Source organism: Mercenaria mercenaria, chromosome 1 (assembly GCF_021730395.1).
Source record: "Mercenaria mercenaria strain notata chromosome 1, MADL_Memer_1, whole genome shotgun sequence".
NCBI classification, from domain to species: Eukaryota; Metazoa; Mollusca; class Bivalvia; order Venerida; family Veneridae; genus Mercenaria; species Mercenaria mercenaria.
Genome location: NC_069361.1, coordinates 36,560,781 through 36,575,006, shown reverse-complemented (window position 1 = coordinate 36,575,006; position 14,226 = coordinate 36,560,781). Strand labels below are relative to the sequence as shown.

The 14,226-nt window shown below is 35.1% G+C and overlaps 2 protein-coding genes across 6 annotated transcripts in view; one reads left to right on the top strand and one right to left on the bottom strand.

Annotated features, from left to right (window-relative positions):
* The window catches only part of LOC123541716 (uncharacterized), a 47,050-nt gene extending 42,966 nt beyond the window's left edge, over positions 1 to 4,084 (bottom strand). For 3 of the 5 annotated variants that reach the window (XM_045327274.2, XM_045327283.2, XM_045327292.2), the window contains exons 1-2: positions 3,951 to 4,084; positions 2,606 to 2,761 (exon numbers count right to left, since the gene is read on the bottom strand). In XM_045327274.2, coding sequence (XP_045183209.2) covers positions 2,606 to 2,729 — 124 coding nt within the window. In that variant the 5' untranslated portion in view covers positions 2,730 to 2,761; positions 3,951 to 4,084. The remainder of the gene's footprint in view (positions 1 to 2,605; positions 2,762 to 3,950) is intronic. The other 2 variants (XM_045327300.2, XM_045327306.2) reach the window with 2 other exon arrangements.
* A 3,361-nt stretch (positions 4,085 to 7,445) lies between these two features.
* Positions 7,446 to 12,696, top strand: LOC123526320 (uncharacterized). Its single transcript, XM_045305412.2, has 4 exons — positions 7,446 to 9,136; positions 9,736 to 9,927; positions 10,292 to 10,366; positions 11,080 to 12,696. Exons 1-4 carry the CDS (start codon positions 8,834 to 8,836, stop codon positions 11,335 to 11,337), a joined length of 828 nt encoding a protein of 275 aa, XP_045161347.2. The 5' UTR covers positions 7,446 to 8,833; the 3' UTR covers positions 11,338 to 12,696.
* Positions 12,697 to 14,226: the final 1,530 nt, after the last annotated feature.

The window sequence follows — 14,226 nt, the reverse complement described above, 5'->3', positions numbered from 1 at the left end:
TAAGTCATAATGGCAATTAAACTGTTTGAATTGCTGTCCCAGAAGCAGGAATATTACCCTAAATGTTAAAATATCTATAGAGTTTCAATCCAGTATCTGCATTAGTTTTGGAGATAGTAACTTGCATGCAAAACTTAAACCAGAGTATTAAGTTCAAAATGGGGCATAATTTGGCCAAAATGCATGTCAGAGTTATGGGACTTGATGCTAAAACCTAGTTTTATAAACCTGAAGACACATGTGAAGTTTCAATCCAATAGTAACTTGCACACAAAACTTTAACCAAGATTTTCTTAGTCCAAAAGGGGGCATAATTTGCCCAAAATATATGTCAGAGTTATTGGACTTGACCCAGTGAGGCTGGTAATTCAACTAGAAAAGAAAAAATAAGTTTCAAAGCTATATGACTTTAACTTAAGTAATAGCTATATGTACTTGCATGCAAAACTTTAACCAGGATTTTCAAAGTCCAAAAGGGGGGATAATTTGGCCAAAATGCATGTCAGAGTTATGGAACTTGATGCTATCAACTAGTTTTATAACCCCGAAGCCACATGTAAAGTTTCAATTCAATATCTGCATCAGTTTTGGAGATAGTATCTTGCATGTAAAATATTAACAAGATTTTCTAACTCCAAAAGGGGGCATAATTTGGCCAAAAAACATGTCAGAGTTATGGGACTTGACCCAGTGAGGTTGGTTATTGACCTAGAAAAAGAAAAAATATGTTTCAAAACTATATGCCTTTAAATGATAGCCATATGTACTTGCATGCAAAACTTTAACCAGAATTTTTTTAAGTTCAAAAAGGGGCATAATTTGGCCAAAATGCATGTCAGAGTTGTGGCTCTTAATGCTATCATCTAGTTTTATGACCCTGGAAACACATAGTCATGTGAAGTTTAAATTCAATATCTTAATTAGTTTTGGAGATAGAAACTTGCATGTAAATTTTTAACCAGGATTTTCGGAGTCCAAAAGGGGGCATAATTTGGCCAAAATACATGTCAGAGTTATGGGACTTGTGACCAGTGAGGTTGGTAATTGACCTAGAAAAAGAAACAAGAGCTTTCACAGAAGACAGCATGCTCGACTATTTTTATGCTGGGTAGTGAAAATGGGCACATCTGAGGAAGCTGAATAGTCACTGGAGTGTTTAATGACTCCAATGCAGATGAAGGTATTGGACAATAGCTTATGTTTGTGTCAAAAGAATTAAGTAATAAGAGAGATAAAGATAAAGTTATCAAAACATTAAATAAGTATCAGTCTAAGCAAAAAGGGGGCATAAATCATGAAATATTGGTGCAAGAGTGTCATATGATGTGGGTGATGATGTGTAACAACTGCTTTTAAGGTTTGAATCAAATCTATTTAGCAATAACCGAGATAGAGTGAAAGTGCACCGAAACTTTAACCTGAAATTCTAAGTAAAAAGGGGAGATAATTCATGAAATACTGGTGCTAGAGTTATGGTCCTTGTGTTATATGATGTGAATGATGGTGCCGAATAACTATTTTAAGTTTAAATCAAATCCTCTCTGTAATAACAGAGATACAGTGAAAATGCACCAAAATTAACCTAAAATTCTAAGTAAAAGGGGGTATAATTCATGAAAAAATTGGTGACAGAGTTATGGACCTTGTGTCATATGATGTGGGTGATAAGGTGGAACAACTACTTTAAATTCGAATTAAATCCATTTAGTAATCACTGAGATAGAGTGAAACTGCACCAAAACTTTAATGTGAAATTCTAAGTAAAAAGGGGGATAATTCATGAAATATTGGTGCAAGAGTTATATCCCTTGTGTCATATGATGTGAGTGATGATGTGGAAAAACCATTTTAAGTTTGAATCAAATCCATTTATTAATAACAGAGATAGAGTGAAAGTGCACCAAAACTGAAAATCTAAGTAAAAAGGGGGCATAATCCATGGAATATTGGTTCCTGAGTTATGGACCTTGTGTCATATGATGTGGGTGATGATGTGAAACAACTGTTTTAAATTTGAATCAAATCCATTTAGTAATAACTGAGATAGAGTGAAAGTGCACCAAAACTTTAACCTGAAATTCTAAGTCAAGAGGGTGGATAATTCATGAAATATTGGTGCAAGAGTTATGGCTCTTGTGCCATTTGATGCGGGTGATGATGAGAAATAACCATTTTAAAGTTTGAAACAAATCCATCAAGTAATTACAGAGATAAAGAAAGTGCATCAAAACTTTAACCAAAGTGCCGACGCGAAAGGACGCCAACACCGGGTCGAGTAGGACAGCTCTCCATACTTCGTATAGTCAAGCTAAAAATAAGTTTCAAAGCTATATATGCCTTTAAATGATACTAGTCATATGTACTTTAACCCAAGGTGTGACGCCAATGCCAGGGTGAGTAGAATAGCTAAGCTATATACTTATTGGTGCCAATTTAGCAGGATTTTAATAATTACACATATTTTGTATGGATAAGTATAAATTAGTGCCACCTCCCCAGACTAAAGTTTTGTCTGTGAGTTTCTTGATAAATGAGGAGTACACATGTGCCAGAGGTGAAGTCTTCCCTGACTCGCAGACTCGGTGAAAAATTATGGGTGTCATACCAGAAAATGTTGAAGGGTCTTCACTTGATTGTGATGCTGCAGTCTGAGCGAGAATCTCAAGGTTACCTGGCATTGCCATCTCTGGGGAGGTCACCAGATCAGGGTGACCAGAAGGGTCCATCATTTACATCTGTTTATTAGTGATGGACGTCCTACCTGAAACAGCAAAGAACTTTTAAAACAAAAACTGTCAGAAGACAGCGTGCCGCTCAACTATTCAACAGCCTTATGAAAGCAGTGCAGTGCATGTCATATCACTGAAGTGGACAAGTGTGTGAAGTTTCATTCCATTCCCACTTTGGGTACACAGATACCAGTATATATATATTTATATACATATGATATTATAAAAACTTAACCAAATTTGCAAAGTCATAAAAGGGGCAAAATATTGTACAAAAAGCAAAATAGTGTTATTGAACCTGTGCAATTGTAAGTCAGTTCATCGCAAAGAAAAGGAAGTTAGTTTAATCCAAGAAATATTAAAGACAGTCCTGAGGCTCTTCCACACAACATGTACATCATATATTCAATTTTTTCATCCATATATATGACATCATACATGTTTGTATACATAGTATGTTTGCCTGAAGAAATATTTTAATATAAAACATGTTGCAAACTTGATTTATCTTCTATCTTTTACCATACTATTTTTTTCATATATATTATATATATGCCTTAATGATTATGTATAATTTATAAAATATCTCTATTTAAACATAGTTAAGGCATATATATTTTTTCATAAATTGGAGCAGATTATCATGTGGACTGTCCCATGTTGCACAAACCTCAACAGTATAAAATGTGAAACACAAAATGTTAATCTATAGAATGGTTCACATCGAATCATGAATAAAGTTTGACCAAAAACAAAATGAAAGTTGGTTTTGGTTATCAAAAAAAAATGTGATTCCTCATTCTGAATATAGTTTTTGTATTCCTGGAAACAGAAGCCCAAACATGCACAGTTAAATCAACCAGGATATATGCCAAGACTAAACACTTGACACACAAGACCAACATGTTCCCTGGGGAAAAAAAAAAAAAAAAATGACAGTGGATTTTGCTGCTGCAGTGTCTGCGGAGTATTTAAAATGATGTCCAACTTAAATGACACCAAAGAGCACCGATTCTATAAACAGCGTTTCAAAAGGAGAAATGTAAAATCTTTAACATATAAGAATATCAATAATAATGTAGGAACTTTTACATCATTTCATGTATATTAAAGTGACGGGTGGGGTAACGTATTAAAATATTTTACTGTCATTTTCTCTAAGAACTACAGAGAGAAAATCAACACAACAAGATTGAGCATACTCTATAATGAGAGTTTTACCAGTTTCATTTGATGATGATTTATTAAGCTTTGATCATAGGAAGCATATCATGGAAAATAATGAAATTTCATGTCGCACTTGCTGTTTGCTATTTACAGACCGTATCACGCATCATGGAGAAGGTACTAATTTGTGCATTTATGTTTCTTTAAACACACACCAGAAATGACTTAATTTTATACATCACAAATTTTTATGCCTATGTAGTATTGTTAAAGGAAAACAACACAATTTTATTCGTAAAAAAAGGTCGGATAATCTTATTATATATTTCTCATGAAGGCATTGGTACAAAAGTAGTTCTACTACAAATGTGACGTCACTTTGTCGTTTACTTCCGGCGAGCGCGACCTTGGTAGAAAACATGGTTCTAAATAACGTCATTTGCCGTTTAACTCCTCAAGTGACCAACACCGTTCTACGTAGGTCATATGTATATGGACTACCAAAGAATCGCATTTCCTTCATGGTAATTGGTTTATTACAAATCCTGGAATATCAACATAAAACTTTTAGACAAAATACGTACCCTTGAATTATCGTACCCATACAACTCGTACCAGTGAATTTATTTCACAATGCAGTGGTATTTCTAAAGTAATTTGAAACGACAGTACGATTTTAATATTTTATTTTATCATTTATTGTAGAAGTGTAATTGGTTTTATAGCTATTTGTCTCAGTATAGCTAATTTTTGGCTTTTCTGGGATCATTAGTTTAGTTGTCAATTTTTTTCAATTTTAAAAAGGCAGTGCCTTTTAAAAAACTTATTTCTCAGGAAGTCACAAATTAGCAATAAAATATAGCTAAATCTAGTTATATATAGCTGCCATTAGCTATAAAACCAATAACAGTAATGCAAAATGATGAAAATCAAGTCTCAATGGTTTATAACATGAAAATTTATAACAACACAAAATGAACTTATTATGAAGATCCTCTTAAACTGTAGTCACATTTTCAGTACATGCAGCAATATTTTGCGATAAATCATTGAAGAATGTGTCACTTGTGTCAATCAGCGTTGTGTAAGATTGATCACAGGAGTCTGAAATTCTATCAATAAGACCATACAGGGGTGTAAAATTCTTTTTCACACCACTCGCCCTGCAGGACTAGTAGCTAGTAAAATCTACTCGCCCTTAGTGGACAGTCACTCGCCCTAATAATTGACATTTTTAATACTGTCACGTTTTATAGAAGGAGTATTATGTACAACAAGCAAATTTCAAACAAACACATAGCTCGTACACTATGTTTCCTTTTTGATTATTCATTTTTATTACTCTTAAATTTCCTTGTCACACCAGACATTTTTCTTTCACTAATTTTGTCATCTCCACCATTAAAGTTGCTCTCCATATAATAACTGCATCGACAGTAAAAATAATCACAGTCTAACCCCTACCGTAGTTTCCCAAAGTGTCAGAAAGTATTAAACATCAGTTATTTTCATTTTCTCAAGACTTATTTCCCGAAAAATAATTATTTTGAAAAGTGTCTTAAAAATATGGACACAATAATCATCATCCACCTACCCGTCTTGAAAGCGAAAAAAAAAAGTTGAAGATCATCAGGGGTGTAAAATTCCACTCGCCCGCTCGCATTGGCGAGTTTAAGTCTGGATAGGACGAGTGGATCTCGCTGTATACTCGACCGGTTGGGCGAGTGGTTTTTCCGTCGTAGCTTTAATGAAATTCAGAAATTACATCTTGAAAAACGTCAACAAACTTTGAGAAAGTTCAGTTGCTACTTTGATTGACTGGAATTTACCCGCGAATCGTAAAGATATCAAAACGTCATGCCGGTAATTTTCCATTCTGAGAGCACGTGCGACCTATCGTAATATCAAATTTACATCTCCGTTATTTTTGTTTATCGACACGTACACAAAAAATCGCGCGTAGTGCATTCATTTTTTAACATTATCGCTTCAATTTTTCAACATCGCTTGAGAAGTAATACAATTTGAATTCTACTAAGATTTCAATAAAATATCGACGGAAATGTAAGCAAATTTATATGAAAACGGTCGAATTTTCATATAATCATCTGTTAAATTTCAAACAGCGCGATCTTAATTACTGATTTCTTTCTAAGAGTAAATAAGTGATACATACTATGGGCATAAAATTCGGACTTTTGACCAGAAAGAACAAAAAACAGAATTAAAAAATCTTAAATAATGAAAAAGCGGCAGTAATTTAAATACATTGAGTAAAACGATTTTTTTTGGTAAAAAGGTTTCTGTTAGTGCGGCGGAATAGGGTACGTGACCTCGTGGACGTAAATAGAAATGTGGTTTAAATGGATTTTTGTACATGTATTTTTTTTATATAAAATATTCTTCTCAAACGATGAGGACAAATAGGTCACATGGCGCGAAAACTGTAATATGACGTAATGCCATGACAATCTCGTGCAACAATACCGCTTTGATCTCCACTGAGGATGTCATGATACCGACACACTTCTTTTAGCTTTTTAAGAGGATGTTAATTGATGATGAATACAGGCCAATTACTTAGTTTATCAACAGAATAATTACCGATGATCGTCAACTTTTTTTTTCATTTTCAAGACGGGTAGGTGGATGATGATTATTGTGTCCATATTTTTAGGACACTTTTCAAAATAATTATTTTTCGGGAAATAAGTCTTGAGAAAATGAAAATAACTGATGTTTAATACTTTCCTGACACTTTGGGAAACTACGGTAGGGGTTAGACTGTGATTACTTTTACTATCGATGCAGTTATTATGGAGAGCAACTTGATGGTGGAGATGACAAAATTAGTGAAAGAAAAATGTCTGGTGTGAAAAGGAAATTTAAGAGTAACAAAAATGAATAATCAAAAAGGAAACGTAGTGTACGAGCTATGTGTTATGTTTGAAATTTGCTTGTTGTACATAATACTCCTTCCATAAAACGTGACAGTATTAAAAATGTCAATTATTAGGGCGAGTGGCTGTCCACTAAGGGCGAGTAGATTTTACTAGCTACTAGTCCTGCAGGGCGAGTGGTGTGAAAAAGAATTTTACACCCGTGATCATCGGTAATTATTCTGTTGATAAACTAAGTAATTGGCCTGTTTTCACCATCAATTAACATAACATCCTCTCGAAAGAGCTAAAAGAAGTGTGCCGGTATCATGACATCTGAAGTGGAGATCAAAGCGGTATTGTTGCCGAGATTGTCATGGCATTACGTCATATTACAGTTTTCGCGCCATGTGACCTATTTGCCCTCAAGGAATTTACATTATCGTTTGAGAAGAATAGTTTATAAAAAAAAATACATGTACAAAGATTCATTTAAAACTTACTAAAAACCGCAACAACATCATTTTGTTTTATTTTAAAACCACATTTCTATGTACGTCCACGATGTCACGTACCCTATTCCGCCGCACTAACAAACCTTTTTACCAAAAAAATCGTTTTACTCAATGTATTTAAATTACTGCCGCTTTTTCATTATTTAAGATTTTTTAATTCTGTTTTTAGCTCATCTGATTTTTTGAAAAAAATGATGAGTTATTGTCATCACTTGAGCGGTTGTCGGCGTCGGCGTCGGTGTCGGCGTCGGCGTCGGCGTTGCCTGGTTAAGTTTTATGTTTAGGTCAGCTTTTCTCCTAAACTATCAAAGCTATTGCTTTGAAACTTGGAATACTTGTTCACCATCATAAGCTGACCCTGTATAGCAAGAAACATAACTCCATCTTGCTTTTTGCAAGATTTATGGCCCCTTTTGTACTTAGAAAATATCAGATTTCTTGGTTAAGTTTTATGTTTAGGTCAACTTTTCTCCTAAACTATCAAAGCTATTGCTTTGAAACTTGGAATACTTGTTCACCATCATAAGCAGACCCTGTACATCAAGAAACATAACTCCATCTTGCTTTTTGCAAGATTTATTGCCCCTTTTGGACTTAGAAAATCAGTTTTCTTGGTTAAGTTTTATGTTTAGGTCAGCTTTTATCCTAAACTATCAAAGCTATTACTTTAAAACTTGCAACACTTGTTCAACATCATAAGTTGACCCTGTACAGCAAGAAACATAACTCCATCCTGCTTTTTGCAAGATTTATGGCCCCTTTTGGACTTAGAAAATATCAGATTTCTTGGTTAAGTTTTATGTTTAGGTCAACTTTTTCTCTTAAACTATCAAAGCTATTGCTTTGAAACTTGCAACACTTGTTGACCATCATAAGCTGACCCTGTACAGCAAGCAACATAACTCCATCCTGCTTTTTGCAATAATTATTGCCCCTTTTGGACTTAGAAAATCATTTTCTTGGTTGAGTATTATGTTTAAGCCAACTTTTCTCATAAACTATCAAAGCTATTGCTTTAAAACTTGCAACAGTTTTTCACCATCATAAGTGGACACTGAACATCAAGAAACATAACTGTATCCTGCTTTTTGCAAGAATGATGGCCCTTTTTAGACTTAGAAAATCATGGGTAGGACAATATTTCTATTACACAAAAAAAATCAGATGAGCGTCAGCACCCGCAAGGCGGTGCTCTTGTTTGTTCTTTCTGGTCAAAAGTCTGAATTTTATACCCATTGTATGTATCACTTATTTTCTCTTAGAAAGAAATCAGTAATCAAGATCGCGCTGTTTGAAAATTAACAAATGATTATATGAAAATTCGACCGTTTCATACAAATTTGCTTACATTTCCGTTGATATTTTATTGAAATCTTAATAGCACTTGTTTGCGTTCTAAAAATAGAACTTTATTGATCGATATCCCACAATGCACCGCGCGTGTAACACAGATTGCGGACAAAGGTTACAGTGTAAATAAATAGAACGCTGTGTGAAAACTGACAGTATTGCAATTTCTAACTAAATTTCAAAGTTTGTGACAATGGATAGTAGTGAGAGGAAGAGGAAAATAGGTGCAACAAAACATTGCGCATATGGAACGTGTAATAGTGACTCTAGATATCCGGAACGAGCTGAAATGCGTGATGTGTTTTTCATCAGATTTCCTAAGCCAGGAAAAGACTTCGAAAAATGTCAGCGATGGGTGAAGGCTTGTTGCAGGGTAGGATTTGATGAGACCTGGGTGAAGAAAGACACTTATATCTGCAGTCTACATTTTGTAGGTGGAAATGGGCCAACAGATTTACACCCGGATCCGATCCCGGCTAACGCCACAAAATATGATGTAAGTTTAAAGTTTCAATGAACATTTTTATGAAAAAGGGGGTGTTTGACCGTCACAATATAAAACAAACTGTATACGTCGGATTAGTTCGACTAGGACCAGGGAATAACTGTTTTATTGTTCCACTGACTAGCTGACAGGATCATAGTCCAAATGATTGTACTCAATAATTGAACATCATTTATACGATATTTTTTTGACTGGTTGATACTCTTGGTAGACAAAGTAAAATATCGGAATGTAAAGTCGGTCTAACTGAGGTCTCATTATTAAAACCAACATAGTGGGTTTGCGACCAGCATCCGCGCAGTCTGGTCAGGATCCATGCTGTTCGCTTTCAAAGCCTATTTGAATTAGAGAAACTGTTAGCGAACAGCATGGATCCTGACCAGACTGGTTGCAAACCCACTATGTTGGTTTTCTCATGGCACGGCTCATATTTTCAGCTCTGAAGGTAAGACTGACAAGAAAAAGAAATAATCTGCCAGTCATAATCTTAATTGATTTTTCAAATTCGGATTGATCGAGAGTACCGATTAGATCACTTTACATTCAGTTTGGAATGATTATGGCTATTAAAAATATATTTTTTTTTATAGGTACAACGGATTAAGAAGACACCAAGAAGACGGATACAAAGGCGTCTGATATTGAAAGAATCACCAAACACTGTCCTTAAACAGACTAGGTCAGATAATAATCAAGCATCACAACAACCTTTCAACACACCGCATGGCCAAGAGACAGATGATCATGATATTGCGACAATTCTGCTGTCATTGAGTGAAAAGGTACATGTATTTAAGTTATCTATTTAGGTACAATAGAAATTAAAGGTTAAATAGAGGAATAACATGTCCAACACCGGGTAATGTTAACTTGTTAATACTATTATTTATTTATCTACCGGTTTCCGTTCCCTGGCACTAATTTAGATAAAAAGACATGTTTTCATGTCAATTTAAATAACAGTGACAGTGACACATTTATAATGAATTACAGATTGATATGGACACTTCTGTATGATGTCGGTTTACAATGTCAGATATGATATTTAACATGAAGACATTTGGAAAGAATGACATTCCTGATCTGTAGACTATACCGCCTTTACCAGCTTTGTTTATTTTATTTATCCATCAAATGTATTTTTAGGTTGATAACAAAGAGAACATCCCAGACGAGGAAAATGAGCAGCCATACAATAATCGATACATGACTGAAGCGAGGGTATGTAGAAAAAGTATTATAATTTTTTTCAGTAGTTTATTTAAATATGAGCCACGTCATGAGAAAACCAACATAGTGCTTTGCGACCAGCATGGATCCAGACCGGCCTGCACATCCGTGCAGTCTGTTCAGGATCCGTACTGTTTGCTTTGAAAATCTATTGCAGTTAGAGAAACCGTTAGCAAACAGCACGGATTCTGACAGACTGATGCTCACTTGTGACCAATATTTAGATCTTACACTGAAACATAAAATTATTCTCTATTTAACTTTCAGAAGTTTGTTTACATTGGTATTCCAAATAATACTTTAAACCAGTGAAAACGTTTTCTAAATTTAGAATAATTTGATGTTCACCTAGAGAGGTGCTGCTTTAATATGTTCGCTTGAAATGTAACTTGATCATGATATGCCCGAAGGGACATATTATGTTATGACGCTGGTGTCCGTCCGTCCGTCTGCCTATTAGCAGTTTCGTGTCCGCTCTGTAACTCTCAAACCCTTGAAGGATTTCAAGGAAACTTGACACAAATGTTCACCACACTGGGACGACGTGCAGAGCACATGTTTAGGATGTCTCACTTCAAGGTCAAGGTCAGACTTAGGAGTCAAAGGTCATATCAGTTTGTTTGGTGTCCGCTTTGTAACTCTTGAACCCCTTGAAGGATTTTGTTTTTATATTATTTTTACAATGTTTCACTTTTTATTTTCAGGTTTCCAGTGAAATCTTTACCGCAAGAAAACTGTGTACAAAAAGTTCCCAGACGGAAGCAGGAAGTTCCCAAGAGATAGCACTTCGAATAAAGAACAAAATTTTAGAGAATGAAAATGAAAACTTAAAGTCCAAACTTGAAATTTCACAAACATTAACAAAAGAAACAAATGTAAAGCGCACAGTACAAGTGCGTTGCGACTTCGATTTTTCGGAACTAGAAAATGATGACAAAAAAGCAGGTTTTTCACAGGATTAACATATTTACAACTACTTCAATTGTGGAAATTTCTGGCACCAGCTCTGCCACACTTAAAATATTGGAATCGCAAGTCAGTGAATAAAGAGTCGCTTCTCATCTCTCCAAAAAATGCTTTTTTAATGACATTAATGCGTTTGCATAATGGATATACAAATCAGGATTTAGCTTACAGATTTGGAACAAGTGCTGCAAACGTTTCTCAGATAATTCTGACTTGGATTCAGTTTTTATACAAGCAGATGTTACCGTTAAAACAGTTCATGTTTGCGGATCGTGGAAGAATCAGGGAATTAATGCCAGCTTGTTTTAAAAAGTACAAAAATCTAAGATGCATAATCGACTGCACAGAATTTTTTTCCCAGAGACCAAGAAATTTCCAACGACAAGGGAATCTTTTCTCATCTTACAAATCTCATACAACGTACAAAGTACTCGTTGCCATTGCGCCTAATGGTTCTATAATGTATATAAGTGATGTTTATGAGGGATCCATATCAGACAGGGAAATTGTTGCAAAGTCAGGGTTTTAGATTTTTTGCACCCTGGTGATACAGTTATGGCTGACCGGGGGTTTAACATTAAAGACTTGCTGAATGATCGGAAAGTAGACTTAATAATACCTCCATTTTTAATGGGTAGGAAACACTTAACACCACAAGAGGAGGCACTGACTAAAGATATTGCGAAGCATAGAATTCATGTCGAAAGGTCTATTGAAAGAGTGAAGAAATTTAAGTTATTACAGAAAACATTACCATTGGCTCTAGAGCCAGTTTTAACACAAATTGTATTTATTGTAGCCTGTCTAGTCAATTTTCAGGAACCTCTTGTCAGATAATGTGAATACATTTATTAGGTGCAGTTACTAAGAACTGTAACTCTGATTTCAGTGATAAATGAAACAGAATGTATGGAATTTGTAAAATAATCTCGAATACAGTTGGAAAGGAAATACAATGTAAATTTAAGAATTGAATTATTTTTTTTCGGAATTCAAGCGAAATGAAAGACAGAATAGGATGGGTAAATTTTTGTGATATTCTGTCATTCAAGTCACATGAGTAGTAAAAAAAATCATTTCTTAATTGATATCCAACTCTGTTGCATGTTTGGAAGTTTACAGGTACTTGTGGAGAATAGATGGTGTACAAGTAAGAAAGCCAGGAATACAAGTTACAGTTACAAAAAGTATTTTGTGCAAAAGTATTGTAAAATGAATTTAAACTAAAGACAAATATAAAAGAATGTAAGACACTTTAAGGATTTTCTAATTATTTTATTAAATTAATAAACTGTGTTCTAGTTATCAGTAATATATTGTACTATGTCAGAACATAATAAAGTATGTCAAAGTAATATTGTTTCTCTGTATTAGTTAAATCTACAGTTACACCCACTTTTCCCCCATTTTTCACAGTGTTTCTGAAGATACTCTGAGTGAAATAACAGCTCACAACAGATAGCACACTAAATATTAACCTCTGATCAGAGACTTTTGTTATGTCAAACTGTAAACAACTTTCTTTGGGAGAAGTCTGCGTGGAATATTCATCAAAAAATACTCCGGTGCTAGCCAATTTCTGTGAAATGTCACAAGCTCACTCTTTAGGTTATTCCAGAAGTTTTCATTAAAACGTACCCGCACAATCAGAAAGTTATTTTCACCTGCCCAGACAACTAAATCACACCATGACTTCTTTAAAACCCCTAACTGAGTTTGAATTTGATAATAGTATGCATGATTTTCTCTAAGCAAGTGTTGGCCATTCTTTTTATGAATACAGAAAGTTCTCAGTTGAACCTTGGTAAGTGCTGTTTCATAATCATGAACATATTTCCCACGCAGAACACTAGGGCATTTGATTTCAAGTAACCCGTCCTTTTCAGTTTCGGATGGGTCATGTACAAGGCCATCTGGGCTCGCGCCTAATTCTGGACATTCCTGACTGACCCAGAAACCAGTTTTTCTTACAATGTAACCATCAGCGGACATAACTGTCTCGTAGTCCATGAAAGCTTTGTCCTCCATTTCTTTACCGTACTGCATACACTTTGTCGTTGCTGATTCACACCAAAGTTTAGTTTTTAGAATATTATACACACCTTGTGGTGTTTTTGAAGTTGACACAGATTTGCTCTCGGAAGCAGTAACTCTAACTCGTCTTTCTGAAAACCAGTTTGCTGTGTTCTGCTCGGGTACCTTTTCACATGCACTTTGTCCTTGAATACAAAGGTTTTCCCTTAACATTGTTATGTTGTCATGGAGCCAATTTAATCCATCTTCCCCTAATTCATAATTCTCGTAATGCCTTACTAACAGCGTCTCCCACATGGACTTACTTTCGCCACTTTCAACACAATTTAGAAAGTCGTTTAATGTCTCTGCTTCTGTGCGACTTGAAAATGAAGGGGTAGGGTCATATGTTTTGATGTCATCTGCGCGTTTCTTTTTTGCACTTGGATATGATGCATCTGCTATATTTTGAGGATTTCTCTTTCTTTTGCGTCCAGTATTCCACTCACATGGTTTCGAAGTACATGTAGCTGGTTCCGGTCCGTACTTAGTTAAATAGTCCTCTAATGCATATAACAGACCAGTTACATGTGAACATCTGTTCAATGCACTTGCCTTGCAGTCACACGAGGCGTCCTTCACGAAACCACTCTCTCTACTGACCTGGGCCATAACATTATACGTTGTGTCGACAGTGTAAGAGGCCATCACTTTTGCTTTAATAAAATATGATCCATTTTTGAAGCAGTCTTTCATGTCCAAGATGTGGCCACTTGTAAAATAATCCATGCCCCTTAGCAATGGCTTAGCTGTACGGGAATCGTTTATATGAGCTTGGCTGTCACTGTCACTGTCACTATCACAACATTCTG